General features: G+C 38.3%; 1 protein-coding gene across 1 annotated transcript in view; it reads left to right on the forward strand.

Moving 5' to 3' along the window:
* Window positions 1–7,396, forward strand: part of PHAX (phosphorylated adaptor for RNA export) — a 28,510-nt gene extending 21,114 nt beyond the window's left edge. Inside the window, exon 5 of the mRNA XM_053701626.1 lies at window positions 5,942–7,396. Within this exon, the coding sequence (XP_053557601.1) occupies window positions 5,942–6,202 (261 nt within the window). The 3' untranslated portion in view covers window positions 6,203–7,396. The remainder of the gene's footprint in view (window positions 1–5,941) is intronic.
* The last annotated feature ends 2,635 nt before the right edge of the window (window positions 7,397–10,031 follow it).

The raw sequence follows: 10,031 nt of genomic DNA on the forward strand, positions 1-10,031 counted from the left end.
CCCTGGAAGGTAAGTCCTTTACTCTTAAATTTACAGTAAAAGATAAAGGAATCCATTATGGGTGACCGGGTTGCACCTTGTGTTCACTCAGAAGGTCTGGGGAGCAAGTTATATCCTGATTTCAGGATATTTTGGGCTCAGAGCAGTATGTATTTTAATTTTGCCCTATACTCTGGAGGACCAGGTATTTTTTTTTCGTTACTGGAGTCCTGGCTTACATATATGGGGACTATTTTTGTCGCCAAATCCAAGCATGGCTATGACAACAGCCATATAATGTATTTCTCAAGGGCATTTTATTTGAATGGAGCTTTAAAAAAGAGCTGGATGTGCTGTACTGTAACTTAGATGCTAAGCACTTTATGCATTTTTGTTAGTTTAGGGTTAGGCCGCGATCTCGGCAGTCAGCCCGCTTTGCGTGCTTATATGCCCTAAAGTCCTTTATGCACAGGGTCCAGTTTGGCTGCAATTGCCGCAGTCAGACCGCTTTGTGTGCTTATTCTGTGATCAGGCCTGTATCTTCACGCCACATGGTCAACACTCCTGCGGTCCTCAGTACAGGATTGTTAAACAGGGCTCCTGAACTTTAACAAGTACCAGATAAGGTACTGGGGTACGTTGTCTACAGTAGAACTGCCATCTAGATGTAAGCAATAATTATGGGGTGTAGTACCTCAGATGTTATGTTCCCTATACTGTAAAATTTTTATTAATGGCTCCGCTATTTTATTTCCTCTGCAGTGGTGCGTACTTCAATTAAAGCGCTTCCAACCACGATCTGTGTTTTTGTTGCGCTCCTCTAGATGCTTATCTCCAGTGCGATAGGTATCTCCAGTGAGAGAGGCCTTATTCCTGTGATTAGCAACTTAGAAACGCGTGCTTGAGAGTGTGAGGGGCTTCTATGCCACTTTGCTCCTGGGGCCTCCTTTCTCTCTTACTCTTTCTCATCGGTGAATCATGACAGAGGTATCTGTCGCCTCACGCCACTCCGCAGTATCACAATCTGGTCTCTATTCTGGTTAGTGAACACTTATTTCAGCTAAAAAGAGTCTTTCTTTCTTGCTGGAGGGTATTTTTTGGAGGCGGGCGGAATCACCCTTAATTTTAATTGCTCCATATTGTGGTGATTGCGTCCAGCAGTGGTGGGGTTAAAAAAGACTCTTCCGCCACTGTCTAGATTTTTGTGTATTATTATAATGCCTTTTATAGCAGCCCTCTATTGCATATTGTGCCATTTGAAAGCTGTAAGTTGTTTTTTTTTGCCCTGGGAGTTATTCTGTTTCTATTATTCCAAATTATTATTATTTTTTTTTAATAGGTGGCTTATTCTAGGGGAAGTTCCTCGTACGTTTTCTATGTATGCCACTAATTCTGTTTTATGTAATAAAATCAGATCTCAAAGGGACAGTATACACCAATTTTCATATGACTGCATGTAATATACACTACTATAAAGAATAATATGCACAGATAATGATCTAAAAATGTAGTATAAAACAGTTTAACATTTTAACGCCGTTAGGACGTTGTATTCCGTTTGAATTTTGCTGGGCTTTAGCACCAAAGACGGAATAAAACGTCCTAACCGCTTGGCTTTCCTGAAGCCACTGGCGCTTCCCTGATGGGATCGCTGTCTGGAGGGTGTGCCTAGCATCATAGGGAAACCCCCTGACGCAATCCCATCATTGAAATCTCGTGATCGCACGCAAATTGTTTACATCGGAACAGTTCGGATGTAGACACGGTAACCCTGGCACAAAAGAGTTAAAAACTTACTTGGAAGCTTCCGATTTAACTCTGTTAAAAAGGTAGCTGAAAGTGGCGGGGGGGGGGGGGAAGCAGACACCCCCTTCCTCTGCATATGAAAAGACTCTTTACTCAAACAGAAGCAAGCTGGAGTAGGTATACATCCGTGTTCTCCTAAACTTTGGGTCTTGGTTATGAGTCTGAAAATTAGTACAATTTTATTTAAAAATAAGCAAAACTATACATTTAAAAACCTGTATGGGCTATATAAATGGATAATCTACAAAACATTTATGCAAACAAAAATCTAGGATATAATGTCCCTTTAAATTATTTTTTCTTATCTAAATTTCTCTGGTGTTTGCTGCCATCTAATGGCGATTTAATTGTAATGCAACTTGAAATATTGCCAAATATGGACATTTTTATTATAAGTATTTTTATACAGTAAATACTAGTGCCTATGTTTGAACACAAACTGTTTTTTCGGTTCAATAATTATAAAAAAGTTTTATTCAGGCTACCTTCCCTTTTTTTCAAGATATCTCTTATCCTCTTATGAAAGCATTTCTTTTCATGAGGGGCTTTACTGTCTCTGAGAATTTTTTTTTTATGTTTCACGTGTTTGTTGAAAATTGTATACCCTCTTAATAGTGAATGTATGGGGTGTAGTACTCGGTATGGGCTTTTATCTTAGCACTACATAGCTTTCTCTGATATTAATCTACATCTCAATCTACGCCAATGGTAACTGAATTTTTCTGTGTATGACAATATCCCTCACCTAGGTGTTTACATGTCCTCATTTGGGACATTCTTATGTATATTTTTCAAAGCCTAAACCAGAATGTAATCTTTTATTCTTTCCCTGGGTTTAATGATGCACCCATAGTGTTCCAATAATACTTATATGGAATTATAAACAGAAAAGTTTTTAAAATATTTCTTTCAATGAGAGATAACAGTATTTTATTAGCCTCTGCTACTGTTATTTATTGCCGTGGAATAATTATTAATGTCTCATAGGGGATACTACAGTAGGTTTCAGATCTATGTAGTTATTTACTGTTTTTCAATTCCATATTTTTCTCCAAGATTTATCAGTATTGTATTAGCCTTTACTGCTGTTTCTAATTGCTGTGCAATAATGCATGGTTTCACTTAGACTACAGTAAATTTCAGATATCTGTGTTTTTTCTGTTTCAATACCATATATATTCTCTTTACAAGATATATCCGTATTTTATTGGCTCTGCCTCTGTTGTGTGTTTTTTTTTTTTTGTTGTTGTTTTTTTTATTGTGATGCTATAATACAATGTTTCTTAGGAGATACTGCTATAGCTTTCAGATCCCTGTAGGTATTCTGTTTTTCAAACTCTATTCTTTCTCTCTTTGAGATATAGCAATATTTTACTCTCCTCTACTGGTGTTATATATATTGATGTGCAATAATTCATATTTTCTTTTAAGGAGTACTACAGTAGGTTACAGATCTCTGTAGCTATTTCCTTTTTTTCCATACCATACTGTTGTCTCTAAGATAACAACAGTATTTTATTATCTCTGCTACGGTTAATTATAGCAGTGCAATAATAAATAGTTTTCTCTTTTGGAGATACTACAGTAGATTCCAAATGTCCCAAGGCATGTGCCTTTTGAGATCGTTGTGGGAGATTGTGTCTTCGGATACCAGCCTCCTGGGCTGGGGGGCATTTTGGGGTTCCTTAAAAAGCAAGATCCCCCGGTGGCTTGGTGGGTAAGCAAGCCTACCAGATGGAGGGCCGACATTTTGACTCCAGCTGCGGTCGCCAGTTTTGCCCTGGGATACCAGTTGCCGGAAGAATCATTCTTTCCATAATCATTCTGGAGTTGAGAGATTTTTAATGCTCTGGTGGCGTGGCCTCAACCGTTTTTCTGTCCCGTTTATCAGATTTCAATCAGACAGCATAACATCTGTGGCTTATTTCAATCATAAGGAAGGAACAAGAAGTTCCCTGGCTATGAAGGAAGTCTCTCGCATCCTTCAATTGGCAGAGTCCCACTATTGTCCTTTTTCGTACATTTACAGGATTTGACAATTGGGAAGCAGACTATCTGAGCAGTCAGCCTTTTCATCCAGGGGAGTGAGCCCTTCACCCGGATGTTTTTCCAAGATGCAACTCAGTTGGGGTGTTCCGGAGTTAGTCCTCATGGCCTTCTGTCTCAATGTTGAACGGCCCAAATAAGGGTCCAGATCAAGGGACCCTCAGGCAGTGTTGGTGAACGCCTTGCGGTTCAGTCTGATATGTTACTTTCTCACTGGAGCGGACCTCGGTGATCTCAATTACTACAGCTCGGCCTTACAGATCTTGCTTTGCAGTTCTAGGAGATGTCTCCTTCCCACTGTGGAGGTTGCCACTGAGATCAGACTTTTTACTTCAATGTCCTTTCATGCTTAAAATCTTGATTCTATGAGGCTGACTGCGTGGAGTTTGTCCATTTTAGTTCTATCTTTTAAAGGCCTTTCAGATAGGGTCTTTGTCCCCCTGATTCAGGCTTGTATGCCTGTATCTCGTTGGATTAATCATAAGATCTGGCACTCCTTCCTGCTACAACTCTTGAGACTTCCCTTGGCTCAAGGTTTGCTCGAATTATGTTGTTCCTCCAAGAGGGTTTGGAGAAAGGTTTATCAGCTAAGGTCTCTAATGGAACAGATCTCTGCCTTTTCATTTTTGTCTCTCAAGAAATAAGCTTCTTTGCCGGAGGTTCAAGCCCTGGTTGGTATCAGGCCGATGTTTAACTTTGTTGCTCTTCCTGGAGCCTTAATCTGGTTTTCATGTTCTCGACAATCTCTGTTTTGAACCTATGCATTCTGTTGATATTGATCTTTTATCTTGGAAAGTTTTTGTTGGCTATTTCTTCTGCTCGTATAGTTTCAGAATTTTCTGCTTTACAGTGTGATTTCCCCTTATCTTATTTTCGATGCGGATAAGGCTGTTCTCCGTACCAAATTGGAATTTTTTTTTTTCTCTGACCGCAATATAAGGAGTTTATAGTTCCTTCCTTTTTGTCCTAATCCTCCTCCGAAAGAACGTCTGCTACACAACCTGGATGTGGTGCGTGCCTTAAGGTTCTATCTTCCTTGTTTGTGGCGTTTGCCGGTAGGTGCAAGGGTCAAAAAGCCTCGGCAACTACCCTTTTCTTCTCGCTGGGTACTGTCATTCATTTTGGTTTATGAGGAAGCTGGACAGCAGCCGCCTGAGAGGACTACGGCTCTATCTACTCTTTCTGTATCTTCTTCTTGTGTTTTTAGAATGAAGTTTCTATGGAACAAATCTGTAAGGCAGCTACTTGGTCCTCCTTACATACCCTTTTTCTAAATTTTACCAGTTTGATGTTTTTTGCCTCAACTGAGGCTACTTTTGGGGGAAAGGTTCTTCTAGCGGCGGTGCCTTCAGCTTAGGTCTGCATGCCTTTGTTCTCCCTCCCTGTCCATTCTGTGTCCTCTCTGGCTTGGGTATTGGTTTCCCAACAGTAATGAATGGAATCATGGAGACTCCATGCCATTGGAAAGAAAACAAAATGTATGCTTGCCTGAAATTCTTTTCTTTCCTGCCATGGAGAGTCCACAACCCACTCTGGTGTATTTTTAAGGCTGCATTTAATTTTTCTAACCTTCAGTCACCTAAATACCCCTAGTGTTCTCCTACCTTTCCTTTAAGGCTGTGACACACTGCAAGCGGAGCGGTGCGCAGCGTGTAGATGCAGCTGTGCGCGCTCAGTGTGTCCTGCCTTTTCATCTCTGAGCACTCTGCTGCGTCAGGTCGCGTAGCTGAGCGCTCAGGGATGAAATAATTGAACTTTAGAAGCGATGCGACGCGGTGCGAAGCAGCTGCCTCGCGCCGCATCGCTTGCAGTGTGTCACAGCCTTAATTCCCTCGGCTGAATGACTGGGGAGTATTGGTTGTGGGAGGATACTTAAGCTCTGGCTGGGTTGTCTTTGCCTCCTCCTGGTGGCCAGGCGGTGAATTTTCCCAACAGTAATGAATGGAATCATGGACTCCATGCCAGGAAAGAAAATAATTTATCAGGTAAGCATACATTTTTGTTTTTGCAAGCTGTGTGTGTTCAGAAGTCTTGTGTTGCTTGTATGCTGATGATGGTGAATAAAAAATAATTTATATATATATATTTATTTTTATTTTATATTTTTAAGGAAATATTTTATTTAGAAAACCAGAAAGAGTGTGAAACCAAAAAGGCTGCAAAAAAGAGAAGACGGCACATGATCGTAAAGAAGATGAAGCAGGCCATCAAAGGCCTTAGCTTTCAAGAGCACGACGATACTTCAAGAGAAACTTTTGCAAGTGACACAAATGAGGCTTTGGCATTACTAGATGATGAACACACAGAAATGAAAGCCGAAACAGAAGACCCAATTGAATTTGATAATTCACATGATCTTGAGACTTTTTAACAGGACATGGTTTTTGGACATTGCAAGAAATGAGGGCTCTGTTAGGTAGAAACACTTTTGTTAGTCAATTTTTTTATTTTTTTTTAATAGACTCAAAAATCTGGAATTTAAGATGTAAAAAGGCAAATTAATTATATAGGATAACGTGAAACTAAACAAATTTCTCAATGTCACCCCCCCCTCCCAACTATTGTGGGTGATTTGCCTTATTTTGCCTTTATTTTTTGTTTAACTGAATGGAGTCAATATTTGCATATACAGTATCCCATGCAAATGTGAGTGTTTATTGTATATCTCAAAGAAGCTTGCTTCAGCCTTGCACACAAGCATCTCTCCACTATCCGTTTTTAGAGGGCAGCCTTGCATTATCTAGGTGTGTATTTTAAATCTGAGACATTTCTTATACTACGTGCGCAGCTGGATGATATATTGGTGGACTGAAACCATCATCTTGTTATGGATGATTCATTTCACAAATCGGAGTAGTTTCTCTGTTATACGGAGGACTTTGTTTCTTGCATGTTAATGGCATGAACTGAGAAATGCAAAACAGAAACAAAGCATGGGTAAAACTTTGCTGCTTAAGAACTTTGCTGCCTGCAAGGTTATAGCTTTGCATTTAGCACTACAGATTTGTCTGCTCTGCCTTTTTTTTTTTTTTTTTTAAGTTGACTTGATAATTCTGAGAAGAAAATGCTTTTTTTTTTTGTTCTATTGATACCATTAAAGAAAGGTGAACTGTAAGACAACTCTCAAAACTACTTTAATCTCATCTTTGTGCATTTTAGTAGTATTTTAGTCTAAGATTACTTCTGAATTGATCCCTTTTAGCTGTTAAGCCCTTGTTACCAGAGATAGGTGCTCTTTCTGCCATAACCCCCTCTTAGATTCAAATAACCTAGACACTAAATGGCACTTCAAAGGTAATCACACAAACAAATTTCAAGTGCATAACTTATAAGGTATGGTTTATTAGTCATGCATTTTTCTAGACTTACAAAGTATTATCTGTCTATTAAAGTAAACCGGTATGGCATTTAATGACTGTTGAAATCAAACTCTGTATTGTGTGATAATGAACTAATAGAGCATAAGAAATATTTGTTAATCTGCAAATGATTTTTGCTGAATTCAGAATATTGGTGCAAGTTTTAAAGTGCATTCTACGTTCTGTAATAAATCAAATCCAGCTGAGATTGGCTTGTTGTTTAATATAGCTGTAAACAGATTTGGAATATCTATACCTACTGAGAGATACATTTTGTGTTTGTTCTAAAAATGTGTATTTAATTTAGATTTGTCTTTTCTTTACTCTGTCTTTTCTATCTTTCTGATCATACTGGCAATATAAGATTAGCCAAACCCCAGGAAAAAAACGACTATCAATCTTCATAACATTTCTAATAGAGATCTCATCGGATAGTTGTTATACTTTTTTTTTTTTTTTTTTTTTTCTATTGGCTAAACATAATTTAATCATCTGGAGTGGAGTGTTTTGGATGTTGCTCACTCATCCACAGTAGAAAATATAGCCAAAGTTTACTACTTGTGAAAAAAGTATTATAACAAATGTTCATTACCAGGTCAGCTTTTTAAACCAAAAATGTGTAAATGCTTTGCTGTCACTGGTTACAAGTGGGACTGCTCCCTGGACAGGAAAGACTGCTTCCCCTTTAAATTGACATTGTAAATTAATCATTTATCTTCTTTTATGTGTTCCCAATTATCCATGTTACCTACTGGAGTGTATCAAATTGTTTACAAATAGCTCCTTCACCTTATTTTCACATTTGAAATAGCTGATTTTGTCCCCCTTTTCCACCCTAACAATACTGAACATTTTAAAAACCAAGTAAACAAGAAAATTTAGATCAAATAATTCTCCCAGTTGCTGTGACAAATAAAAAAAAAATATGATTACTTGTTTAATTACTGAAAAGATAATAAGGCCTGCATTCCCTGCTAGCTCAACCATTGTTGTGGTTTCAGTTAGCAGTAACAGTTATTTCATTTTCTAAATTCTACCTAAAGTTGCACTTCCCCATACATTGTGTACTCTGCAACTGGTATAACAAGTCATTTTAAACACATTAAGGAGAAACCGATTTTACTGTACACTGCCCCTTTTGACAGTAAACACTTGTGTAGTAAAGCAACTTTAGGATATCATTTTATTAATGTTGCCCATTTTCCTGTAATTTAAAAGACCACTAAATACAGTAGAAATTTCATAATTGACAAAAGACAATGCAATAGCAATTTTGAATTTGAAATGAGCAGTAGAATATTTCTGTCAGTAGGAATTGGAGCCCCAGGAAGTGTGCATATAAAAAGAATGTGCATGTTTTTGATAATGGAAGTCTATTTGGAAAGTGTTTTTAAATGTCATGCTTTACCTAAACCATTCAACTTTAAAAAAAAATCTTTAGTGGCCCTTTTAAGTCTGAAAATTAAGTTTTTCCAATTATGACAACTAAAGGCTCACATGGCAGTCTTCACAATCTTAAAATTGCTGTGCATCTTTCTATAATGGTCTTCAGAAGAGATTATCAAACTACAAACGGCAAAACATAAAAGGTTTTACTAACCTAATGACTGGCTCCTCCATATAAGAGAGAGGGTGCGTGGAGTTTGGCAATTGAAATAGAACAATCCCAGCAAACAAGATGCAAATTAATTCAAAACCTTTTCAAACTTACTATGTTAATTATTTGCAATACTTCAGAAAAAAAACTTTCAGGTTGTTTACTGTTTCTTTACAGGTGGCTTCCTTATTGCTGCCCTCTTTCCTGACCATCGCAAGAAGAAGACTAAGAACTTCTCTTCCTGACTTCTTTGTTTGGATCCTGAGCAGCAAGTTTGCAGGCATTGGTTGTGTGCTCTTGCAGTTGTGGGGGATGATAGTGAGTGATGCTTTCAAAGTTTCTGCATGATCAGTGTTGCTCTGGTGGGTGTGTTTGTCTTAAGGGTCAAGTGCGTGGCTGGGCATGTGCATATACTCTACATAAACTGCATAGCAATGACTGTCAGTTTAAAATAAAAAAGGGAAAGCTGAGCTCCTCACACAAAAAAAATTGGGTTTCATGTTTCTTTGCTGATATTGTTTCTAAATGCAGACAGCTTTCTTTCTCCCAGGTTAAATCTTTGTTTTGGTCTGGACTGGATGCTATTATTGCCACAGTCATAGCGGGTAAGGTGTGCAAAGAAGACCAAGTAGATGCCTTACAAATCTGATCAATAGAAGCCTCATCACTTTGATGTGCATGCTCCTTCTGATGCATTTGGCAGGAAAGTTCTGCTTGCTGATTTGCCTAGATAGTAATGTTCTTCCTTCACTGTTTCTCACTGATAAATTCATTTCTTTCATGATGGTGAGAATCCACAAATCCTGCCCTCTCTTTTTGTTCAGATGGCAGCTGTACTTGTTTTGCACTTCTTGTCCCGCTTTGTCTTTCTTCCTTTTTTTCTTTTTTCCTCATCTACTTGGCTATATGTATGACTGAGGAGCATGAGAAGTGGGAAGGCTTTAAAGCGTTGTGGTGGTCAGAAGGGGAATATTCCCACACCTGATGGCTTGTGGACTCAAGCCATCAAAAAAAATTCTTTCATTCAGATATAACATGCAATTTTCAATTCTAATTTACTGTACTTCTATTATCTAATTTGCTTAATTGTCTTGATATTCCTTCCTGAAAAGCATATCTACATAGGCTCAGTAGCTGCTGGTTGATGGCTGCACATAGATGCCTCTTGTGATGGGTCAGCCAATATGCATTGCTATTTCTTCAACAAAGAATATCTAAAGAAAGAAGCAAACTATTCTGAATCG

Source organism: Bombina bombina, chromosome 2, assembly GCF_027579735.1.
Source record: "Bombina bombina isolate aBomBom1 chromosome 2, aBomBom1.pri, whole genome shotgun sequence".
In the NCBI taxonomy this organism is placed as follows: domain Eukaryota; kingdom Metazoa; phylum Chordata; class Amphibia; order Anura; family Bombinatoridae; genus Bombina; species Bombina bombina.